The sequence below is a fragment of the Drosophila elegans genome, unplaced genomic scaffold (assembly GCF_018152505.1).
Source record: "Drosophila elegans isolate 14027-0461.03 unplaced genomic scaffold, ASM1815250v1 contig_814, whole genome shotgun sequence".
NCBI classification, from domain to species: Eukaryota; Metazoa; Arthropoda; class Insecta; order Diptera; family Drosophilidae; genus Drosophila; species Drosophila elegans.
Genome location: NW_024546167.1, coordinates 2,142,708 through 2,166,900, shown reverse-complemented (window position 1 = coordinate 2,166,900; position 24,193 = coordinate 2,142,708). Strand labels below are relative to the sequence as shown.

The window sequence follows — 24,193 nt, the reverse complement described above, 5'->3', positions numbered from 1 at the left end:
TGGGATAAGCAATTTGCTTTGCATACAAATTGAAAAATAAGCATACTCTTAGTACCCAAAATGTGCAAAGCCTTTTATTTTTTATTTTTTTAACTAATTAAATAATTTATTTTTTATTATAGTTTTTAGAAAGTTTTGTGGAAGAAAAAAAAGTATACAAAACTCGCCACAATTACAACTTATTTTTAGGAGTGCTTTAATTTGGTGTTCTGTCAAAAAGTTTTGGATGCATCAGATTAAATCACTTTGGCACATAAACGTTTTTAAATTATTTAATCTTCAACATATTGCAAACGGTGAGAAGCGAGAAAAAAGCAAATTAAAGAGCTTAATTTTAGGCATTCCTATTTGGGAAGGTCGCCTTCAAGAAACAGCTTGGTTCTTATATCCGACTGAGGCTGACATAAATATAATTACAGTTTCATTTCCGTTCTAGCTCGAAAATGGGAATTGGGCCAGAAACGACAACTTGGCTAAGATGGAAACACGTGGCGCATTAGGACACGTATTTTCTCGTTCTTCAGCGAAAAACCATTTGCTTACAAATGGAACTCAAGCCCTCAAGATGCAGCTACATGTCCTGATTATTTTCCAGAGCAGTGAACTTAAAAGTGGATAATTATTTGAATGTAAATGACCTACAAAATTACCAACGAACTTAATATATTTTGGTGCACAGAGAAATTTAGTCAATATCAGAGTTGTGCCTACAAGCATTAGCATTGATATCCAATTATCATAAAAATAAATATTAATGCTAATAACATAAATTTTCATCCACAAGATAGTCAATAAAAAAATCGTTCTGAAAAAATATTTCATTAGATTTCTCCAAAGTAATGCCAACAAAAAATATATCATTAGCATTTAAAATATTTAATGATTATGAAAAACATTCAATTACATGTTAACGTAATGCTACTGAAAAAATATTTCATAAGGTTTTCAAAAGTAATGCTACTGAAAAAATCATTTATTAGATTTTCAAAAATCTAATGCTAATGAAAAGTCTTGGCATCTATCTTGCAACTGTTTTTGTTTGGTATTATAAAATAAATCTCAAAATGATTTATCTAGATCTCCTTGGCCAAGATTCTTAATCAGTAACAGAACAGCTTAGCAAGATTATTGCATTTTACTTTATTTCTAACACAGTGTGTATCTCAACGTAAGAAAATTAAGGCAAATGATGAGAAAAGCCTGTGAAACACAATTTCAAATTCAACGTGCAATATTTTCTCGACTGAGATATGCCTGATTTTCCATGGACATTTACCAAACATTGTACACTGCATTTGCACCACTACCGCATCAACTTAAAACCCATGTAAATGGCGAAGGCCATGCAGCAGCAGAAGAAATTGCAGCGCAGCTTTTCCGCATCGAGTTTTCCGTGGCGATCGCAGCAGAGTAGATGGAAGATGTGGCGACAAAACCCAGAGTAGGATCGGGAACTCGGACCGCTCTGACCCTGCTCCACTGTTCCCTCCTCCTCGTCGCTGTCGTCGCGCAGCTCCACCCTGCCCATCAGCTCCAGCATTCCATCATCCACGCGCGACGGAGCCTCGCTCAGGTAGTTTATGGTCTTCAGCTCGCGCTCCTGCACCAGATCCTGCTCCGTGGTGCGCTCCGCCTCGGGGATCCGCTCGTCCCCCGCCGCCTCCCTCCCCAGCCACCACCAACGCCGAGGGCGTGGCTGCGTTCGCGCCATCGGCACTTGATTGGTGAACTCGTGATAAACGCTTGCCAGGCTGTGAAAACTCATAAAGCCGCCCAATTCGCTCTGAGATTCCCCATCGGCCCCGTTGAACCGCCCCTGGAGTTTCCGAATTTCGAAGGGAAAGGGAGACTTACGGGAGTCCTGATTTTCCTTATCCTGCTGGTGACCTTCGTCATCTGAAACATCGGAGAGCGTGTCTCGCTCGGCGTAAGTGTGATCAGGGTCCTTTTGGAAGAACCTATCAGACGCTTCTTCTCCGTCATCCTCGTCAAACTGCTCTTCGTCGTCCCTTTGAAAATCCTTTTGATAAGCATTTCGATAACTTTCTTGATATGCATAATGGTAATTATCGGGATGCTTATCATGACACTTTTTCTGAAATCTATTTTCGTACTTCTGATCCTTTTCCCGATCTGGGTCAGCACATCGATTTTGGAGCCTTATTTCAGCCTCTTCCTCACCTCCGCCCTGAAATCGCTTAATGGTATTACTTATTCTCGATTTGAAGTCCTCCATCGAGAAGGGCATCTCAAAGCCAAGGATATTGGGTCCTGGTTCAGCTCTCGATTGGTTGGCCAAACTGTTTCGCTGACGCCATGTAACATACTGTCGTGGCTCGAGGACCGGATCCGGGCGCTTCCCACGATATTTAAAATATCTAGTAGGCGGCGGTGGACTACGCAATTTGAAGGAACCGAAAGAGGGCCAGAAATTAGGTGGCGGGATGGGCTGCCGGAAGTCCGGCGTTGCTTTCACCGAACCATAGTGCTGCTGAGGCGGGGGAACTGGCTGGAAGCTAGCGGTGATCGGTAGCTTGCACTCTTCGGCGAATTGCTGTTGGGCCCGGTACTTGGCCCGTTCCCCGATCATCGCTATATGGAGATGGCGCTCCGCCAAGCGCCGATTTCTGGGCGTTATCGGACCGAGGAGGATTCGATAGCTCTCACACAGGGTGGATAACTGGTCATCTGTGAGCAGCTGGACACCCCGATAAATTGGACGCTCCTTATTAACAGCATTCTGACGCATGGCTTGCGATGGTCCAAGTGGCTTAGCTGATGCTTTGGAGCATAGTTTGAACACTAAACTCACGGATAATTTTGGAGGCGTATCTCGCAAAGTTTAAATATTAAAGCTGTTTTCCCAAAATTTTGATGTTTCTAATGCTGTCTGCTGTCAATAAAGTTAAAATTTGAATTTTGGTTTGTAAATAATGGAGTGGTGTCAGTTTAAGACTCATAAATTGTATATTATAAAATCTTTCGAATGCAAAAGGTAATAAATCAGAACTGTAGTTGTTGAGAAGTCATCAAAATATACTTGTGTTTTGTTTCTGTTTTATTTTATTTTTCTTTACTATATTTGTTTGTTTGGATGAGTTTCTGGTTCTACTTGGATTATCTTCCCCTTCCGATGGCCCCCAATTTTATATTTCGGGTGCTTTGCTTTTTGTTATGGCCTTTTGTTTCTGTTTTAGGGGCAGTTACTTTTTGGAGAAGGGTTTCAGAATGGCAGGCAAACAGAAATACTCGCATATGGGACCCTAAATAGATCAAAGGGGTCGAAACTTTAAAGGGAAAGTGACGTGTTTTTTAACAAAAGAAAAGTTATGGAACTTTTGTATCGCGAGAATGGTTTCCTTTCCCGCATTTACGAAAACAAAAACTATATTCCGAGGAAATCGAAATATAACATAAAAACACAATAGCTTAATTTAATTTACCGCCTAAGCTAAATTACCAAAATAACATTTAGCAACGATTTTTTAATATATTAATTTATAACATGTTTCTTTACTGATTACAGTTGCGTAGAAACAATACTGTATAATCTATTAATTTTATTCCAGCCTTAGTAAAATGAGCTTTTCTAAAGCTTTTTTCAAAAGGTGGTTAAGCTCGACAAAACTTTTTATTTTTTGTTGAACCATCAACACACTGCCTTACAAACCAATTTAAAAGTTTTCAAGTCAGCATATGCTGGAATTGATCGTCCTTTTTTACCTTTTAACGGGTATCAAAATTTATTTGTGCCCAAAACAGATAAAGATGTGTTGAATATTAGTTGCTTCGGCTTAAAATAAAAATTTCATAATAGTTCATTTAAGCTTTTTTCCAAAGATTTTTAAGCTTGACAAAACTTTTGACTTTTGGTGAACCATCGATACAATGCCTCTCAAACCAAGTTAAATTGCGCCAGAATAAATACAATTTTATAAAACATAAGTTTCCTAAGCCTTGAATAAAAATTTCAAAGTAGTTCGTTTAATATTCATAATGTTTTATTAGTAAAGATATATTTAGACTACGCACAACTACAAACATTTCGATGATTCGTAACCTAAAAAATTGTCCTTTTTGGCTGAAAGCATGGCAAACATTTAAATATTTTAATTATTTTATTGTGTATTTATCTTTTCTTCGTGGGTTTTTCGCAGTGGTGTGACCTAATTTATGTTTATTTTAATAATATGTAATAAATTATTTGTTACTCGTATAAATTGACTGTATGTCTGATTGTAGCACTCTATTATTGTCGTTCAAGAATTCGATTTCCACGCTTTAAATATAAATATTTCCATAAAGTTTTATGTATGTATACTTAAGCTATTAAGTATTTACAAAGCTCAACTATGAACACGAACTTGTAACGGCATTTGAAATTCTGATTCGCTTTGAAATTGATTTTATTTGTTAGTGTGTCAATTAATCTCTTTTCTAATTTAAGTTTGTCATTTTTTATGTTGTTTTGTTTGGCTTTGCTAAGTCAAAAAGTTGTAGAATATTGTTTAACAAATACTATATACGAATCTCAACAATTTGCGACCTAATCAAATGCAATTGCTTAGAGTTGGGATTGTTTGCTTGAAATTAACCTAGGTTTTACCCTTCGATTCGCTTTGCAGTTAATACTAATCATATGGGAGAATGTAATGCAAATTTGAACTCAATTTAATATAATTATATTTAAAAATTATTTACACCTTCAAAGTATCTCTAATTTAGACGATAAATGTTGTTTTGTTTTCATCTTAAATCTCTTATTTCTGTTCTCGCTTTCTTTGATCTTAAATTTTGGGAAAAACAAACTAGTTAACGAATGTGTCACTTAAATTCGTTGCTGTCTTAGTACTTGTACTCTGGCAGAACTCTAGCCTCTGCCGGAGGAGCTGCTTCAAACTGATCAATCTGGAAATTAGATGCGACTTGGTCACCCCAAATTATCCGCAAACAAACATGATGACTCCGCCCCAGCCCCGATTCGATTCGATCCTGCGACGTCCCTTAAAACTCCTCGTCGTCGTCGTCGTAGTCATCGCTATCACTGTCGTTGCTGGGGAGGATGTGGAAACAGGCCCACAGCCGGGACATGTCCACTCATCGTTTGCGGTTATAGGCGCCAAGCGAAGACTGCCTTCATTCCTTCATCTCGTGACCATTGGGTCCCAGCTCGAGGAGCTCATGGGGCTCGGCATTCAGCTGGATAAAAAAAGAGACCAGTTAGATATATAAAAATATTTAAAACAATTAAGGAAATGCAACACATCTCTTGAACTTGAAGTTTAAAGAATTTAGTTACTTCAGTGGTAAAGTGTTTTCACTCACCCTGTCCACGCTGGCCAGATCGTTCTTCGACAGATGATTAACCAAAATAGTGCCCAGGGCATCGCACATCACATTGATGGTGGTGCGGAAGCGGTCCCTGAAAATAAATGGTCTCTCAAATAATAGCCTCTCTGTTTGCAGTTGCTTTGCTTACAGTAACCAGTCGACAGCTATGATGAGGGACACATCCTTCGGCTCCAAGCCCACAGTGTCCAGCACCATGACCATGGTGACGAGTCCGGCCTGCGGGATTCCTGCAGCTCCGATCGAGGCTGCCGTGGCCGTTATGCTGACGGCCACGATGGTGCCGAAGGAGTAGCTCATCTCACGGTACTGGGCGATGAACAGCGCCGCCACAGCCTCGTAGAGAGCCGTTCCGTCCATGTTTATGGTGGCGCCCACGGGTATTACGAAGCGAGTGACCCGCGGGTCGATGCCCATGTTGTCCAGGCACTTGATAGTCAGTGGCATGGTGGCCGAGCTGGAGCCAGTTCCAAAAGCCGTGGCCAACACCTGACTCAGCTTGGCAATGTAGCGGTACGGAAGGCGTCGAGTGCCCAAGAAGAAGATCACAGCAATGGTGCCTAAATGAATAATAATCCATGTATGATGTTTAGAACCTTTCATGAAGTTAACTATGGTGCGTTAAGACTTAAGCTATTCAGTGAATGTATATTTTTTAACAATTGATCAAATTAAAGTGTCCTTTTAAAACATTCCGAGCCCTAATGCTATGATTAATGTATGATACTCAAATTGCAAAAACAAAAATCCCGCACAGACAAAAAAATGGAATAGTAAAAATAAATATCTGACTTTTGAATTCAAAATTGTATACTTAATATTTAAATTAAATCATAATTTAAATGCAATGCTTATTGCAATGCATGTAATGATTTGATATTAAATACTTCAATTAATGTTGAAAATTAGATTTAAAAAGTTCCTATTTGATGTAAATCCATTTTCTTTTATCTAAATATGGTAATCAATAAATTTTCAGATATTAAAATCAATTCCGAATATATCAACTAAAAATATTTCAAAATTTTCATTTTTAAAATAATTAAAAATTGCAATGGATGAAAATCAAAGAGAAAATATTTAAATTGAGTACATAACATTTGATTATTACCATATTTTTATTTATCAGTGCATAGCAACTAACAATTTTTAATCGTTCTCCAATTTCAACCAAAAAAACACGTACATCAAAATCCATAAAAATTTGTCAATCATATTTAAAAAGTTTCAAAAAGTCGATAACTAAAGCAACTGCGCTGTTCTTACTTCATTTTTGAGTACTTACCGAAACCATGCAGAAATAGTCCTATCATGACCGTTATGAAATACCATCCCAACGATTGTATTGTCGCCGCTATGGAGTCCATTTCAATGATCTTAGCGGCTATCAAGAAAGCCACGCCCAGCGGCGAAATCCTAAACATTTGCTTATAAGATTTTGAATTTTCTGCAACTCAAACTGAACTTACCAAATAACCCATGAGGTGATGGTCATCATTGCCTCACTCAGGGTGGTGAAGAAATCCTGCAACAGTTGTCCCTTCTCTCGCATTCTTCCGATGGTGGTACCAAGGATCACACTGAACATCACAAGACCCAGGACATTGGAGCCCTCGCGTTGAGCCGACTTGAACTCCCAGTTTTCCATGGGTTCTATATGGGTAAACAAGGAATAAATCTCTTAACGAGTTTTGGATGGGCAACAGAACTTACGTGCAGGGCTAATGCTGGTGTTCTCATAGATCTCAGTGCGGTGCTGAAATGGAACAGATGTAGATAACAATTTTGTAGTAAAAAACACACCGAGTAAAATGAATTTAAATGTGATTTTATGATCATCGCAAACATGAATAAGCCTACAAAATCGTAAACGCATAATTTCATTGATCTATAAACCCATAGCAAGCTTTTATATCTATTAATATAGCAGCTATTTTGAGTTCCACGTTTTAATCTGGATAAGGGAACATTAGTTTTGTCTGTTATTGTCCTTCATTGAGTCGACAATAATCTAATTGGACGCATGAATATTCATTTAGTTGCCTACCTACATCAGCAGACACACGTATGTGCATATAATTATGGAGGTACAATGTCCACATATCTGCTACAACCCGAGCCAAGTACTTTGATTCAATTTGCGTCTGGGGCCTCCTAAACCGTGTTGATATGACCGATTCCGTCTCCCTCTCTCTCTCTCTCTTTAGATTCGCAGTCTGTCCCTCTCGCCGTACATTCTATAATTGAAATTTAAGCACTGACACTCACTTACACCGAGAACACTTGTGTGAAAGTCCCCCTACTTGAATCTGGTTGGTAATTGAAATTGTGGTATCCCTACCATGTCAGTTTTGATTATGTGTCGCGCTTTGTTTCAATCAAATTCTCGCTAAGCCGCAAAGAATTGAATAATTGCTACCGTTGCTGGGTACCCTTAAATCGCCGTTCAACAGTGCGTATGAACGATGCGCTTAAGATGAGAGACTCACCTGGAACATGGTGGACTGAATGATGTTATCCGTGAACATGTTTCTATTGGAAGAAATAAAATGATTCAGATTGGGGGTTCGTTTATCGGTTATCAGTTATCGGCAGATCCCCACATACCGCACTAGATCCATTAGCGTGTCTGGGGTGAGCACCTTGGAGGCTTTATCGATGCTCTCCGTCTGGGTCTCCACGATCTTGGCTCCCTGGCCGGGACGCAGTGTGGTCACCAGACAAATGCCCAGAATGACGGCCGAAATGGTGGTCACAAAGTAGTATGTAATGGCTCTAAAGGGGTTGAGAATTTTGGTTGATATTATATTAAGGCTTGGGGAAGGGCTATGACTTTACTGACTTACCTGGTAGCAATCTTGCTGGACATACTTAGATCGAGGCCACCAATAGCGCTGGTGATTGACGACACCAAAAGCGGGACAATCAAACATTTCAACATTCTGTAAAAGTATTTTATTTTTTTATCGTGCATGCTAACAGTGTTGTATAGCTTTCCAGCTAAGATAATTCCTCATTATCCTTTTCATATATATACATTTTCACATTTTCTTTATATCTTCTTCACTTACCGCAAAAAAATCTCGCCGGGAAAGGATATGTACATAATCTCCCTCTTGGACCACTCGCCCGTGCTGTTTTTGATGATAAAGCCGATGAGTCCTCCCACGAACACACCGATAACGGTTGCCATGGTGAGGACGTTCTCCTGCATAAAGGACTTAAACTTGTTGCCATCTTGCTTGGGTCGCGTCATGGTTGCGGTCCTTGGATTAGCTTAGGGTCTGGACAACCCTGGGTCCTGCTGGAAACCCGTCTCTCGCACTTTCGATGCGTCGCCCAAGCCGATGCTCTGCCCCTAAGATATCCGGTCAGCTAGTAAAGGGTTTCCTGAAAAATAAAATAAACATACAATACAATATATTACATTTGAATAGGCATTAGATAGAATGGTTTAACCGACTTTTAGGCTTGCAGTATACATTAATCTACATTGATTGCCATTCTTTAGTATTTATCAACAAAAGAAATCCTAATGACTTGTTTATTTACAGGAGAGGTGGAAGGGACCTCAAGTTTTCTAAATGCTCGTAGAGTCCAACTGTTAAACTAGTTTCTGCTGATGCACAGATGATTCCAAAGGGTTAAACAGTAGCGGTTCCTCCACACCGGGCGACCAACGATCGACGACTGAGCTTTCGCACAAAGCAGACATTTACAACCCCAAAACGAGTCAAGTCAGGCAGCTGGGCTTTTGTGATTTATGCCCACCCCTTTGCCCTCCGAGGGGTGTTACTTTCGACACGAAGCCGGACGGATGTTGTTCAGTGTTGGTTATATTTCGAAATGTTTTTCAGAATACTTTTCGAGAAAAAAGAGCGGAAGCGCGAGCTTGATGCCGTTAATCCCAACAAACGAAACTCAAACATTGCAGGGCAATTAAGAAGCTATCGTTTGCTATTAGCACTCATTTAGCACTGACACTTTTTCCCATTATGCACAAATGTGCGAGAAACAACAAACAACATGAGATAAACAGCAACAATTCCTAGAAGAATGCAGCTCAATTAATCAGAGCCTTGTGGCTGGGAAACGTGTCAAACTAATAAATTTACATAAACGATCGAATAATGAAAACAAATGAAACAACGTCTTGAGTGGGTGCAAGGGCGGGCCTATGCAAGCCGACGGTTATCAATGATTTAGACAGATCTGACTCGAAGTGACACGGTTTGCATCATGGTCATTACAATATCCTCTCAATTGGGATACACGACTGGCAATTTGGGATTAATCAAGAAATCTTAGCACTTTGAAATTGTTTAGCCAATTGTATAGCAATTGACAAGGAGACAACGAGATGAGACCGCAGCAAACACTTTGGGGTAGAGATAAATAAGTTAGGTGACTAAACATGTGACAGAAATCTCGGTTTCAAAATAGAATAACTAAAATAGTAACAACTGAGTACGACAAGGTATCAAATTGATAGAATCTTATGAATATATTATTCAATTTAAAACAAATTTATTGAGGGGATACAAGAGTTTAACGGGTCGCCAACAAACACTTGTTCAATAAAAAGAAAAAACTAATTAAAAAAATCGATTTTAAGCAAATTTTAAAATTGTTCATTCTGTTAATTTAAAATTCCTACACAATTTACGAATAATGCCCAAGGATGCAATTTCCAAAGACTATATACATATTAACATTATTATTAAACCACAGATATATACCTAGGTAAGGTAAAATGTAAACAATTTGTCAAATATCTAGGTAAGATAAAAGGTAAAAAAAAAACAATTTTTTTGAATTATGATATTTTGTAGAAACATGTAACAAGAAAAATCTTATATTTCTTCAAGTTGCAGTGAAATTATGCTTTTTTTTTAACATATTGGCGAAAATAATATAATTTTCAAGTAATGGTATCAAGCTAATTTGAAAACAAAAATAAATACAAATAATAACCTAGGTAAGGTAAAAAGTCTCACATTCTTGTACCCAGATAACGCATAAGGTATATTAAAAAAAAAAAACCGAGTTAGAAAATTATTTAAGAAACTATGTTAACGGCTTAATTCTCTTTTTAATTTGGGGGCCACAGACACTTTTAGAGTCAACTTAAAACATTCCTTGGTACATTTTATAAAAAGACCTGTCTTAAAGCTTTTAGTTACGTAGAGTATCTTTCGTACCGACTTTTTTTCTGCTCTTGCAGCATTTCACCCTCTATGAGATCACCGAACACAATTGTCTGGGTGCTCCACACCCTTTGGGAGGCCGACGCGATGATAATGCCATTATGTGCCCCACGTTCTCGGTTCGGTCCGTGGTCGGTATCTGCGGTTCGCCTAATTGATGTAACTACAGTCCAGAAACTGAAACCGATTCTGAGTGGATGATTGGCATGTGCCCGGTCATTTGTTGGGTGATATCGGGGCAACAGTTGGGTATGCTTTTCATTGATGTTAACACAACTGGTTGAGGTGTAGTTGGGAATTGTATTTAGTGAGTCCAGTGAGCCATGTAAAGTCATTCAAAACTAAGGGGTGTTTATCTCAATCGTTTAATAAACAATCCGTTTAAGTTTGTCACACTGCACAGATAAGAAATCAATTTAATATATATGAAGCGGAATTTGAGTGCACTTGCAATGTAGTTGCATAAATTAATTTATTTACTAAGCCGCGTTTGACTTTAATTAAATTGTCTTTGTATACAATTAAATATGTTTACAGATATTTATTCATAGTTTTCTATTTTGAACTTGGCAGTGAATGAATTTATTTACATAAAGTTTAGCCGTAGGCACAAATTGCGTTCGATGCAAATATGTGCAGTTAGTTAAATTTGTGACGCCGATGCCTTTGAATATCAATTGCAATATATGCAGGAAGTTTCATTGATCAACGGACGAGGGTATCATTCTAGTTCATTGAAAAAAGGATGGGTTACACACTAAACGGAAGTTAGACCGCCATCATATTTATTTAGTAACCTAAAACCCACTTAGGCACTCAACCCAACGTGATCGTGGGTGAACTTGAACTTGACTTCCAATATATTATGCTGTTTTTGCATTTATGAAATATTTTCTGGGTATTTATCGGAGTCATCTCTTTGCCATATTTGATTGGCAGACAGTTTACATGATCGCAAATGCCGAACAAGTTTATTATTGTTGATAGTCAAACACAAATATGTACCCAGAGATGCATACTAATTAACACGCTAGACTTTGCCTTATATAACATAGGAACACTTTTACAACCCAGCCAATTAATGCAATGCAAACTGAACTCAGAGCCCATGTTCGAGGACCAGCAAATTCATTGTCAATGCAAATTGATTTGCATTTCGCGGGGTTTGGATTAGACAAAGGGGATGTACGAGGGGTATAAGGTTGACCCACCCACTTGTCTTCGATGTGAGGAAATTTGTTAATAAAGTGCCTCAGCAGAACCAGTTTAAGCTGATCTGAACCTATCTGAAAATTGTTAATGTCTTAGTGCTATAAAAGTTATTATCACCATTTATTACACAAATGTTAAAACAGCTATTCTCTTTATGAATTTATTTGCACTTCCAGTGTAAAATGTATTAACTAAACTTTACTCTTACAATTCTATGTAATTTAGTTTATAGCCATTGCAAAGTTGGGGAAGACAAACAGCTAACGTAAGGGAAAAATAATTTTACAATTTAATATAAAAATAAGTTTAAGTTTTTGAAGAACATTTAAATCTTGAACTGTCTTAAAATTCTTTTCTGCTTCAGATTTTGTTTTAAAATTAGATGTTTATAACATGAAGAAACAATTTTAAAAGAAGTAAAAACAAGAATGGAAGCTAACTTTGGCAAGCCGAAGATCATATACCCTTGCAGCTGTTACATAAATTAAATATTTTTTAAAACATCCATATGCGTATATGTTAAAAAACATTTAAGGTATGATGATTTTCACCTCAATTATTCGATCGTTCGTATGGCATTAAATGAGAAAATATAAACTGTTACTATGTCCAAAAGAACTTAAAAAAAAATTGAAAATTAGAAAAGTTACAATTTTTTCCCCTTTTTTATTAATTTTCCGATTGTTTCCATGGGAGCTATATGATTTAGTCGTCCGGTTTTATCAAATTTTAACCGTAATTCAGAAACAATAAACAATTACTATATTTCGAAGATTTATGAAAAAAACAGAAGTTATTTTTTTAAATTTCATAGCTTTTCAACTGAGACTAAATTTGCTTAGAAACGGACGGACGGGCAGATGGCTAGATCGACTCTCCCATTGATGCTGATCAAGAATATATACCCTATACGGTCGGAAATATCTCCTTGACTGCGTTGCAAACTTTTGACGGAAATTGTAGTACCCTCTGCAAGGGTATAAAAATGTCAAAGCCGAAAACAATATTTTTTTTGTAGTCTAACCTTTAATTTGTATAAAATGATTAGCCATGGGTATAAATTCATATAGAACATGAACGTACACCTCCACATGCATAAAGGTGCATCACGCTATAATCTCGAGTCATCCGACGGCCTTTGCCGCTTTAATCTATAGACTGTATGTCTGACTATCTCAAAACGACAGCTCTGCAGCTCTCAGTTTTGCATAATCAAGATCATCACAGTTCCGCAAAAATAAAAGTTAAAAGCGCAAAGAGCACGCGGTTAAAAATGTAATCATAAATTAGTGTTAAGATCAAACTGATTAGTTCTCGATTAGAACGACCATTTATTGGATTTTTTTAAACAATTTTCCACGCGCCTGTCATATAAACATATTTTATTTAGGTGAGAAAATGTTGGCGATACGCGAGGGAAGCTCATAGAATTTGCAAATTGTTTTGTTTATTATACATTAAATTTACTTATCCCCTTAGATATTATATGTTTATATGTTTAGATAATTTATGTTTACAAGTCAAACTATTCCCTCATTTTCTCTTCATTATAGCAAGAGAGAAGATAAAACTATTTTGGTGCATCGTGCTTTGTGCGCTATAAATAAAAATAATTAAAAAGAAAGCGAAACATACATAAACCGTGGTAACTGTCTGACAAGCCTCTGTCTGTGCAAAAATGGGTGGGTGTTCTACCAAGGTTATTTAAACGGTTGTTCAGCATCTTATCAGCATTAGAAATCGGAAATTATTCACGCTTCTCCCTTGGGTCTCAAGAAGAGTAAATCGATGAGATGAGTAAATAAATAAATAATTAAATATAGGGAACCGACTGTTTCTTATCCCTTTTTGAGAATATGAGGTCACAACTTATAATTGCTTAATTTTGATTGTTCCTTATTATTATATATCATTAAAGTAAATTCATTAAGTTTTAGATGTGATTCTTATTTATCATTTGGATTTGCATGGCTTAATTTGAAAAACATAACATTATTACACATGTTACTAGATTTGTTATAATTTCAACATTATTTTATTAGCGAATATAGATTCGCAAATAATGTTATTGATCTGTTTATCAAATAAAATCAGAAAATTACAAATCTAAAAAAAACAGTGTGTTTATATAAAAAAGACAATTTAAATGATTTTAAAGGGTAGCACATTAGCTCCAAAATTTTAAAAAATATTTCCCTCTCGCCAAGAGACAATCACTTGGAAACATATAGAAGTATTTCATAATTGAAAATGAAATTAATTAAAGCCTACAATTCCCTTAGAGGATTGCACAAGAAAACACTTAAAATGGCCTATTATTCCTTTGAAGGATTGCACAATATAATATTTAAAACACAGGATGCAATAGGCCCAATATTACATTGTCATTTTGTTTCAAGCAAAATGTAGGTTTATATTTGTTTTCTGAACAACTGCTGATACATATTTTAATAGTTTTCATCTGCAATGGGCAATCGTCCGAGCACTTACAATCAAAAGCATTCACATGTGCCGCAGGCTGAGTATAACTTCCGACGTATTTAAAAACCCTTTTCAGGCACGGGCCCGAATCGATTGGGGGAGGATCGGAAAAGGCGCGTTGTTCCGAGCACGCGGCGAAATTGCAACTGACTACTGATCAGGCAGTGATCCCACACACTGATTCCGATCTGGTCTAGTCGGCTCTGCTTGCAGCGGGCAGTAGAACCGGACTCGTCGGTTTGTAAAACAGTACTAGAAACTAAATCGAAATCAAATTCGAAATATAGCCAGCTACCGCGCAAATTGCTCGGCGACAGCGACGCCGACGTCGGCATCTGTGTTGCGGGTGTGTGTGTGTGTGTTGTTGGGGGGTTGACTTTCATTCATCAAAAGCTGCTGCCGCTGCCGACTGCGCTGCTCTCAGCTCAGCGCATTTCACGTAACGCATACGCAGCGTTGGCCGCGTAATTTGTCGCGCCTTGTTTCGCTTTCCCTTAAAGCAAGGAGTGCAGTAGTGAAAGGAACTAATTAGTGTCTTGGCATCTACTTTCGATTACTTCCTTTCCATTAGTGGCTGCATTGTACGCCAACTTCACTGATCATCCTCGCATTGTGGCTAATGGCAATCAGGGGATTCACTGGTCGCTCAAGGTCCTCCTCTGTGCCTGCCAAAAGAAAGCAAGATTCTGTTTAGATCTGGTTTAATATTGTGTCACAACAAGCTCGCCCTAAAAGTGGGTCAAGTTTGTGCATTACCCAATTCCAGGTTTGATTACACCTCATGTTGCGAAAGATCGACACAAACCACCCCGAAAAAAAAGAGCGAACAATGGCCAGAGCCATGGACTACTTGAACCTGATTGAGTGTGTCCGGAATACAAAGGCCAGGGAGCCAGCAAGAAGGTGGGACTGAGTCCTAGGCTGACCGAAATGATAGTCGAGCGTTTCCGGTTTCACATTCCATTCCACAATAAATATCAGCAGTAGAAATAAAGCAATAAAAATCAGCAGCATCGTCACAGCTGCAGCTGCCTTTGATCTGCTTTTCAATTCGATTTGCCTTGGGGGCCAGTTCAGTTCCAGTTCCATGCTGGTGGGAATCGAGAGTGGTATGCTCTAACTGCGGAAGAGCAGGCCGGAGGATGGGATGCTGCTAAGTGGCGGGCCACAGTTGACAGCGATTGCCGTAGTCCCTAAACGTGGTACCCGCACCCCCAACCCACTGGATCTGCCCCTTCGGATGGGTCACCGCTTTCTCATGTGGAGAGGTGAGGTGCTGAGGTGCTGGGCTGCTGAGCTGCCCATGGACACAACACACACATTCGGACCGGAACTGTCGATCTTCATTTTTGACACTGGAAATTTCAAAAGTCACACACCAGCACAGAGTGTTGAGGTTGCAAATTGCACGCCAATCGTGTTGCTATGTTTTGATATATAAATAACTAAATAATTAGATGCTCGTCGGTGTTGCTGGTCCGAAGTTAATTCGGAAAGTGCCTCGTAATGAGGATGAGCCTTTCGAGGGGCTCAAGAAACAATCGAGTTGAAACCAGCTCTAGCCATTCTGGATGGAATTATAATTTCGAGGTTTGCAAATACAGTCAACTTCCACGTCTAAAAAGGTTATTTAGATTTATACGATGGACAATAATATCTTCCAAGAAAAAAAAATGTTATCATGGTGCCCTAGGATATTAAGGTGTGCAGACAAGATATTAATGGATTAGATGTCAAATAACCTGTTAAAAAAAAAAAAAATAAAAAAGAAAGCATTTTAAATAGAAGCACAATTTCACTTCTCACAAATACATTTAGCTCAATGTTTTTGGATATCTAATACCATCAATTTATGAAACATTTTTGAATACAATTTTTACAGAGGACGGCTATGGTAAACATTTCCCTTTAAATGTTATCCCTTAATCCTATCAATTATACACTTACCTGTATGTTAATATCAGATTTTATCTCAACTGCATATGCTATTCAGATAATCATCGGCTCTCTGAAAAAAAATTATATGTGAAATTTACTGGTGCCTAAAATAAAAATCCATTTTTACTTACTGTCCTCTGAGTACTGTGCCTATTTTGTTAAAAGTCTGCACCCAAAATTGACCAAGTGAAACAGATGGATTTGATCGATTTGGGAAAACTTCAAGCAATCAACGCCTCAAGCTTCTCCATACATTAAACATATTTATTTTAAGTTCATTATATTATGTGTAAACATATGTATTATTGATTAAGAATTTCAAGATCACAAATCAGATTTCATTTAAGCTTATCAAGTGAGCAAGTTCATCTTTTCGCTTCCGTTTCGAAATGGCAACATAATTTATGGTAAAATTCGTGGGAGGGCGAGGAATGATTATGGAATACCACCTCCTCGTGGTTCCCATCTCCCAGGACTAAGGACTAAGTGTGTTAAAATGGCAAATTTAGCTTTAGCTCTAGGTGCTATATTAAAAGGTAGGAGGTAAAGACAGTTGATAGCGGGGAGAACATATTTAAAAGGAGTATTACGAAGCGCACAGAATAAAAAGTACTTTCTAGAGGGATTCGTGCATGAGTACCTATGATGATGGTGATGTTGTTGTTGTTGTTGTTGTGGATGTTTGTGCAACAGTTGGTTGTTCCGCAGCAACCACCACCACCACCACCAATACAAAATACCAGCAGCAGCTGCCGGATATATAGGTATGTGGCACAGGCCACATAGGGTTTATGGATTAGGGGTATGTGAGTTGGTGAGGGCCCCTGCTGCAGTTGTTTTTTTTGCGAGGGCCGGCTAATCCGTTTTGGGGCGACGAAAGAGCAGGATGTGGGGCTCCGGTTTGTGGATCATGTAGTGGATCCATCCGCGCGACTGCTGGACCCCGATGGATCGCCACTCGGCCTCCGTCATCAGATGGGTTTTGGGCACCATTTTCACCAGCTCCTTTGGCAAAACCACATGTCTGCGGGGGCAAGGGGGGTTTTACAGTTGTCTTCGCTCGATTCAATTATCGGCTCAAGAGCCAAACCCACCTGTATTCGAACTGCTCGTCGTAGTACTTGTCCGAGTAATATATGTCCTTGCTCATCCTGTCTGGTTGTGATATTTCCCTGAATTATGCACCAATGGAATGCGGAGAGCGCGCTGCGAGACTCGGCGTCTTTTCTGGACCGGCGAAGGCGGCTTCTTTGGATCTCAATACTCCACGTGTCCCCAAACGCTGATCACTTAACAAACACTACAACTGCTTTTTTGGTCTTCGTTTCTTAGTTTCTATCACAATTTGGTTCGATTTGCAAGCACAATTTTACGTTTTCAATGGTTTTTAAATCAAAAAGTGACGCGCTTAGAGGTGGACAAACGACCATATCGATAACGACATCGATGCCTTCGATGTTTTCAAAGTATCGGTCCTATCGATGTTTGGCAGGGATATCGATGTGGTTTCGTGTCTAGAGGTGGAGAAACGACGATATCGATAACAACATCAAGTTTCTGCAAACTTAGCCTGGTTCTAATCCAGTTCTTGCACACCCTCTGTTAAAATTATGAACATCTGCTGAAACATCTCTCAAGTAAGAAATGTAAAAATTGTTTTTAAATTCTGAGAATGGAATTGAATGTTATTTATATTTACAACCCCTTGTTGCCTTGAGCCCTGTGACACTGAATAGTTATTCTGTTGTAATAAATAAATATCCGAACCCGTGGGCTGTGTACTGGCTAAATGTAAAATGTGAATCTGCTAGAATTTCGTATCGCCTCGGCTAGGTGTCGCTTTTAAATCCGCCAAAAATAGTTAGCTGTTACATTAAAATTAATGAGTTTCTGAAATTTGAAACGCATGCTAGCGCCCTCTGCCTTGTGTCGGCCATACCTAATTTGGTACATTTTGACTCGGCGCCATCTGTGCGTGGTGTTTCTCTTCACGAAGTCCTGCTGCTCACCGTTAGATGCCGCCCAAAATGATTTTGTTCACCTAAATTTCGGTAGTGAAAAATTTGATCGATAGAGAGAAAATTGACGGAAAGTGAGAAAATTTAACAATAGAGCGAAATTTTCCGGGTTTTCAGCAACTTAAGGGAGCTGCAAGGAAAGTCCTGTTTCCCGATCTTCGACAAACTTCTGTTCTTATCCTTTCAGTGATTCAAAAACGCCGTCGACCCAAAAGAAGTGCGGTAAGCGGTATGAGCTTGCCGCAAAAGTTCCTGATATCCCGGCGCCTCAGCTGAACAACGGCCGAGAGGATGATTCCATTGGCATATTCTTCCATAGTGAACAGTCTTTTTAGGCCATCCACGTTATTATGATTGCTTCCTGGTTTTTTGGAAGGGAATTTTTCACTCCACGGAACTCACTAAATCCCGCATATTTGTTATAACTTTTATAGACCCGATGCCAAAGCGATTCTAAATGAAAACTTAAGCAATAGTAAACCCTAGTTAACAAACGTAAAAGTTAAGATTACTTATGCGAAAACTATATGATTGGCGAGAACTTGACCGCTTGCAAAACTTCCCACACAAACTAAATGCGAGCGGTAAACATAAATATTCGCGTTTAACTGTCTGACCATTACTGGCCGCCCCCTGCCACGCCCCCAGTCTGCGTGGAAAACCCTAAAAGGCATCGTGCAGACACATAAATCCGGCATAGTGTCCGCAACGGAAGGCAAAGGCGTTGGCCCTCAACTCGTGCGAAATCTTATATAAATTTCGCGGTGCCGACAACCGTGGCAGGAAAACGAATTCGTTGGTGGTGCAATTGCAATGCTTTTAGTTAACGGAGGAAACACTTAATGGTTGCGCTCGTAGTACTGCGACGGGATGAAGACCCAGTTCTTCGCCAAGTCGTTGATGGCCTCCTGCATCAGTCGGGTTAATATCTCTATAATGCGGCTGGAATAGAGAAGAAGGGTTAGTGCATTGGTAAGTAATTTTACTAGTTATTGATTTTGATAACACGCTCATTGAAAGTAAAAGGACATTGGTGAACATTATGAATATTATGAATTACATGAATTTTTTGTAATATATGTATAAGATCCCTCTTATTTTTTCAAATTTGACACTTTTAGTTAGGTTTTTTGTTGTTTATATAATGATAAACTAATTTGTTGGTTTCAGAGCATCACTTTTGCTAAAACTAAGTACATTTTTGTGTTCAATAATTTTATGTTTCAGTGTTTTTGTCAAAAATTTCTAAAAAATGTCAACAATTTTCAAATGAAATTATAATACCCTCTGGAAGGGTATAAAAACTCAAGACAAGCATTTTAAGTTATTAAATAGGATGTATGCTATAAAAAGAACAATTACCCTGACATTAGTCAATAACTTACTTGCGATCTATTTCCGTAGTCTCTTCCGGGGGCAACTGCTCATCCGGGGACACCACTTGCTCGTAGGTTTTGTTCACCCTCTGCCGCTTGCGATCCCCAGTGATGCGCATGAACTTGGACTTGCTGAGGTACTTCCAGAAGAGCTTCTCGAAGATAGTGATCCGCTGGTCGATGGCCATGCTGAGTTCAATGACTTCGTTGTAGTTGAGCTTGTTCTTGGCGACTAGCCGACTGATCAGCTCCTTGCGTTCGGCCTCCTTGCGCTGCTCTTCGGTTGGCGGCGTGCGCTGTGAAGGCCCGTCTCCCGATCCCATTCCTCCACCAGTTCCAGGACCAAACTGCGCACATGGGTCAGGACCGGCCGTGGGGTCAATCTTGTCGCCGGGCTCCGACTCCTCGGAAGTGTCCAGGGCGGGCTTTACGTTCGTGCGGATGTTCAGGTGCAGATAGACATGCTCCACGTAGCTGTCCTCCTTCCACTTGGGATCATCGATGGACTCCACCTCCTCCAGTTCCTGCTTGGCGATGACGGTGGCGCGGTCGAGGATGCGGTGCACCTCCATCACGATGGGAATGCGCCGGAAGTGCACCAGGCGATCCAGCACCGACACCCTGATCTCGCACAGCTTCGAGTGGTGGGGCTTCAGCCGAAAAATGGGTGGGTTGAAGAGCACCGAAAAGAAATCGTTGATTATGTAGCTGCGGGGGGAATAAAGTTAGTTACTTAATTTGGAAAATACTTTCCCGACTTGAACACGATTTAATCATCTTTTATATATTTTAGCGAATTGCAAACCGAATGCCAGTGTCGCAAATCATTTAGAATATAGAGATCGTTTAACATTTTATACTAAAATGCTTGTTTAAATGTTTTTTGCCTTTGATCAAGGGAACAAAAATCTAAACTGAAAATTAAGCACAACCTTATTTTTAAACACACCTCTGCCAGCGAAACTCCATGCACTTCTGCCCGTAGTTGTGGACATTGACGAGTTGTGTCCGGTCTTCCCGCAGACAAATCTCAAAGCTCAATCTGTTCGGATAGATGACGTGCAGGAAGTCGGCGCATTCGCAGTCCTTCAAGGGCATGTCCGTCTGCTCCTGTTCGTCTGTCAGCACACCTCGAGCCTTGATCCTGTAGCGAGCCTTAGCGTTTTCGTAGGACAGGACCACCTCCGCCTGCGAAAGATGTGGCACATCATGACACACTCTGGCTAATTACTTTTTGGCTTAAAACTAACCTCGTTTTCGTAGTCCAGGGGTCGATAATCAACCAGAAGGGGCCACACACTCTGCCGCGGCACGGTGAGATTCATGTTGAGCAGCTTGAGGCCGCGATCCCTCGAGGAGAACGAGAAAGTAAGATGCGACATCGTGATATTCTGCACCCACAACGGCTGAGTGACATGGTAATAGTTCCTGATATTTACCGGCAGCAGCTCTTTGTTAAGCAGGCACTTTTCGGGATCGAAGGAGCTGATCTCCAAGTGGAAGTGCCAAAGGAACTTGCGTTTGTCCTCGGTACTGAACAAAGAGAACGAGTTTGTTAACTAGCGAAATGATTAATACTAATATTCAACAAAATACAATAATACGATAGTCTTAAGATTCCTAACTTTTTGAACTAGATACCTCTCTTAAATGAACACAAAAACAAGCCGCCTAATAATAAATTTCTTTATTTTTTATATTTGTTTATATTTAAGTAATCCCTAAGATTTCTAAAATTATTACCTTAAATTATTAACTAAACTGCTAGGTGGCAAAGCATTATATGCCTGATATCATAAATCCGTTTACTGGTAATTAATATTACAAAATATGTTTTTTTATTCTTAATTAAGGGAAACCATTTATTTTTGAATGGTTAAAAAAAGTATCAACTATATAATAATTCCAAAATTAAAAAAAAAGAAAGTTTAACCCTACTAAGCTATAAATTGTCTTCTTGTTTCGATGATAACTTACTTTACTTCGTAGGTGAGTATGTGTTCTCCGTAGAGGAAGAAGAAGGCCGTGACTGTGAGGGCCACCACCTCATCTGGTTTGATGGCCAAGAACTCCTGGTTGATGTGGAGCAGCCTGCGGTGCGGACAGTGGAATAGCTGGCGAAACTGGTTGAACCCGACTTGGGTCTGTAGCGGCTGGCAATGGCAGTTCTGAATGCGCTTCAGTGTGAGAGTGGCGTTCTTGGAAGACAGATTACGCAGCCAGAAGACGATTTTCAGCGGCTGGCTGTGGATCTGGCGGATCGGAATCGAAATGGTGTGCTCGTGCTCTGGGCGATTCGAACGCAGCTTCCTGTTCAGACTGCAAATGGCAAAAGGAACAGTCAGGATATAACTTCACATTGATTTATGCCCTATCCCACCCCGGTATGTCGAAGCTCTCCCAGTAGTAGATCTTCAGAATGGGCGGTCGAACGATGGTCAGGTTGTCCACCATCAGCTTCTGGTAAATGGGTGGCGGCTGGATCTCGCCACATGGCTTCTTTGGCGGAACCGCAATGGGAGCCGACAGGGCCTCCTCCATTTCTAACTCCAAAATATATATTGCGGCAGCCTGAAAATTACTCACACAAAATCTTACTTTTGACTACTACGTGTTTTTGACCTGTCACAAAATGTAGTGCTATTTTAATCCGGTAATCCGGTCTAGAAGCCTGAACTTTTAAAATACATGTTGTGTTTTTATACCCTTGAAGAGAGTATTATAATTTCAGTCAGAAGTTTGCAACGCAGTGAAGGAGACATTTCCGACCCTATAAAGTATATATATTCTTGATCAGCATCACTAGGCGAGTCGATCTAGCCATGTCTTTCTGTTCGTCCGTCTGTCCGTCCGTCTGTTCGTCTGTCAGTCCGTTTCTACGTAAACTAGTCCCTCAGTTTTAAAGCTATCTGCATGAAACTTTCCCAAAAGTTGTCTTTCTATTGCAGGTAGTATATAAGTCGGAACGAGCCGGATTGGACGACTATAGCATATAGCTCCCATAGGAAGAATCGAAAAAATAAATTAAAATAAATTATAACTTTGTTGTTTTTTAATTTTTTTTTAGTTCTTCGACATATAGTAATGGTTAAATATTTTAGAATAACGGTATAGCTACCATAGAAATAATAAAAATATATAAAAAACTATCTAATTATTGAGCTGCAAGTCAACATAGCTTCAATGTTTTTAAACATATACGCAAGTAAATTATAATTTTAATGTTTTCAAAAATGTTTAATTCTTGCAATACTTGTAGCTGCAAGGTTTTATGAACTTCGGCTTACCGAAGTTAGCTTTCTTACTTGTTTATTAACATTTTGAGATTATAAAAAAAAAGAAAAAAAAACAAAATTAGTTGAGATTCAGGGAGGTGGAAACGGCGGGTCCTGGTTGACATAATTTCAACCCTTGTAGTGATCGGAGAAAAAAAATTAAACAAGTTCTTTATTAGTAAAGATGCCGTTATCGGGTTGGCCACTTTCAAAATAAAATAATTTAAAATAACAAAATTGCGTCGACTTGAAAACAAAACATGTTTTTTACCCAAATGTTTCGACCTTTTCGAATACTTTAAAAATACGTATAATCAACATTTATTTTGCGGTTTTAACACCATTATAAAATGAATTATTCGCCCAGCTCTGTTTCATATTGCTTTGTACACGCTTTTTGGTGGCCCTCCTGCTGTTAAAAAACTGGGCCACGAAATGCAAAGCGAGAAAGTGAGATGGCAACCGTGTACACCTGTGCGTTTGTGTGTTCTTCGATAATCCTGTGTGCAATTCGTTTTTGTTTGTGAATTGACAAAGTGCCAAAGGCCAAGTGGGCGGGCAAAAGAGCAAGAAAAAGACATTAGTGCCACGGTGGAAAACAAACCTCCTGCCGAGAGGCGAAGTCCAACACACGCACACTTCCTTCCTCGTTTCTCGTTCTTCTTCTTGGCTGTGTGGGCATGTCTTCAGGTAAGTCTGCATGTGTGACTGCAGTTGAGCTTCATCGAGAAAACATCGTTTACAGTTAGTGCGCTGACAGCGGCAAAGGTGGAAGACCAACAGCAATTATAGTACAGTGGGGCGTCCTTGACTCTGCCCCGAACAAAAAGGAGTATCAAAGAAATTAAAATGCCTAAATTAATATTTATAAGAAGGGAAAATACAATTTGACACCATTAACTAATACTTAAATATCAGCAGTCTTCGTTAATGCTTTTGTTTTTTAATTGATTTAATTTTAAGATTTTAATCCACAATCGTTATTCACAGAAGTTGGGGAGAAAAATCTGAATGCCACCTTTTTTATTTTTTTGATTTTAGTTGTTAAACAAGCAGATCTCAGAAATTGTTTGAGCCCTTATACAAGATAGCTACATATGCTTACTTTGCTTTGATTTAGCATAGCCATGATGGCATAACTTATACTTGTAAAATAATGCATGCCTTTCTTTGAAAATGTAAATTTAATAAAACTTAGTCCTAACAGTTAGACTTCATTCAATTAATTGCTAATTAACACTTTGAAGTAATGCATTGCCATCCATTAATAGAGGCTACTATTAGCCTGTCGGCATTCAGTTTCGTTTTTTTTCACACATATCCAATGCAGTTGATGG

At 39.1% G+C, this 24,193-nt stretch overlaps 4 protein-coding genes across 4 annotated transcripts; all 4 read right to left on the bottom strand.

Annotated features, from left to right (window-relative positions):
* Positions 1 to 1,124: 1,124 nt before the first annotated feature.
* Positions 1,125 to 2,922, bottom strand: LOC108141700. Its single transcript, XM_017265183.2, has one exon. The coding sequence runs from the start codon at positions 2,747 to 2,749 to the stop codon at positions 1,304 to 1,306; it is 1,446 nt and encodes a 481-aa protein (XP_017120672.1). The 5' UTR covers positions 2,750 to 2,922; the 3' UTR covers positions 1,125 to 1,303.
* Positions 2,923 to 3,979: 1,057 nt separating this feature from the next.
* On the bottom strand, positions 3,980 to 14,513 carry LOC108141943 (excitatory amino acid transporter 1). The gene is made up of 11 exons (XM_017265586.2): positions 14,259 to 14,513; positions 8,421 to 8,739; positions 8,196 to 8,291; positions 7,957 to 8,124; positions 7,839 to 7,881; positions 7,063 to 7,105; positions 6,819 to 7,002; positions 6,635 to 6,765; positions 5,480 to 5,909; positions 5,326 to 5,422; positions 3,980 to 5,199 (listed from the first exon to the last, which is right to left on the bottom strand). The coding sequence occupies exons 2-11, from the start codon at positions 8,603 to 8,605 to the stop codon at positions 5,137 to 5,139; spliced, it is 1,440 nt and encodes a 479-aa protein (XP_017121075.1). The 5' UTR covers positions 8,606 to 8,739; positions 14,259 to 14,513; the 3' UTR covers positions 3,980 to 5,136.
* A 1,874-nt stretch (positions 14,514 to 16,387) lies between these two features.
* On the bottom strand, positions 16,388 to 17,622 carry LOC108141944 (cyclin-dependent kinases regulatory subunit). The gene is made up of 2 exons (XM_017265587.2): positions 17,282 to 17,622; positions 16,388 to 17,211 (listed from the first exon to the last, which is right to left on the bottom strand). Exons 1-2 carry the CDS (start codon positions 17,335 to 17,337, stop codon positions 17,043 to 17,045), a joined length of 225 nt encoding a protein of 74 aa, XP_017121076.1. The 5' UTR covers positions 17,338 to 17,622; the 3' UTR covers positions 16,388 to 17,042.
* A 1,379-nt stretch (positions 17,623 to 19,001) lies between these two features.
* LOC108141714 lies at positions 19,002 to 22,197 on the bottom strand. The gene is made up of 6 exons (XM_017265199.2): positions 21,962 to 22,197; positions 21,559 to 21,900; positions 20,832 to 21,114; positions 20,531 to 20,769; positions 19,591 to 20,289; positions 19,002 to 19,147 (listed from the first exon to the last, which is right to left on the bottom strand). The coding sequence occupies exons 1-6, from the start codon at positions 22,120 to 22,122 to the stop codon at positions 19,045 to 19,047; spliced, it is 1,827 nt and encodes a 608-aa protein (XP_017120688.1). The 5' UTR covers positions 22,123 to 22,197; the 3' UTR covers positions 19,002 to 19,044.
* Positions 22,198 to 24,193: the final 1,996 nt, after the last annotated feature.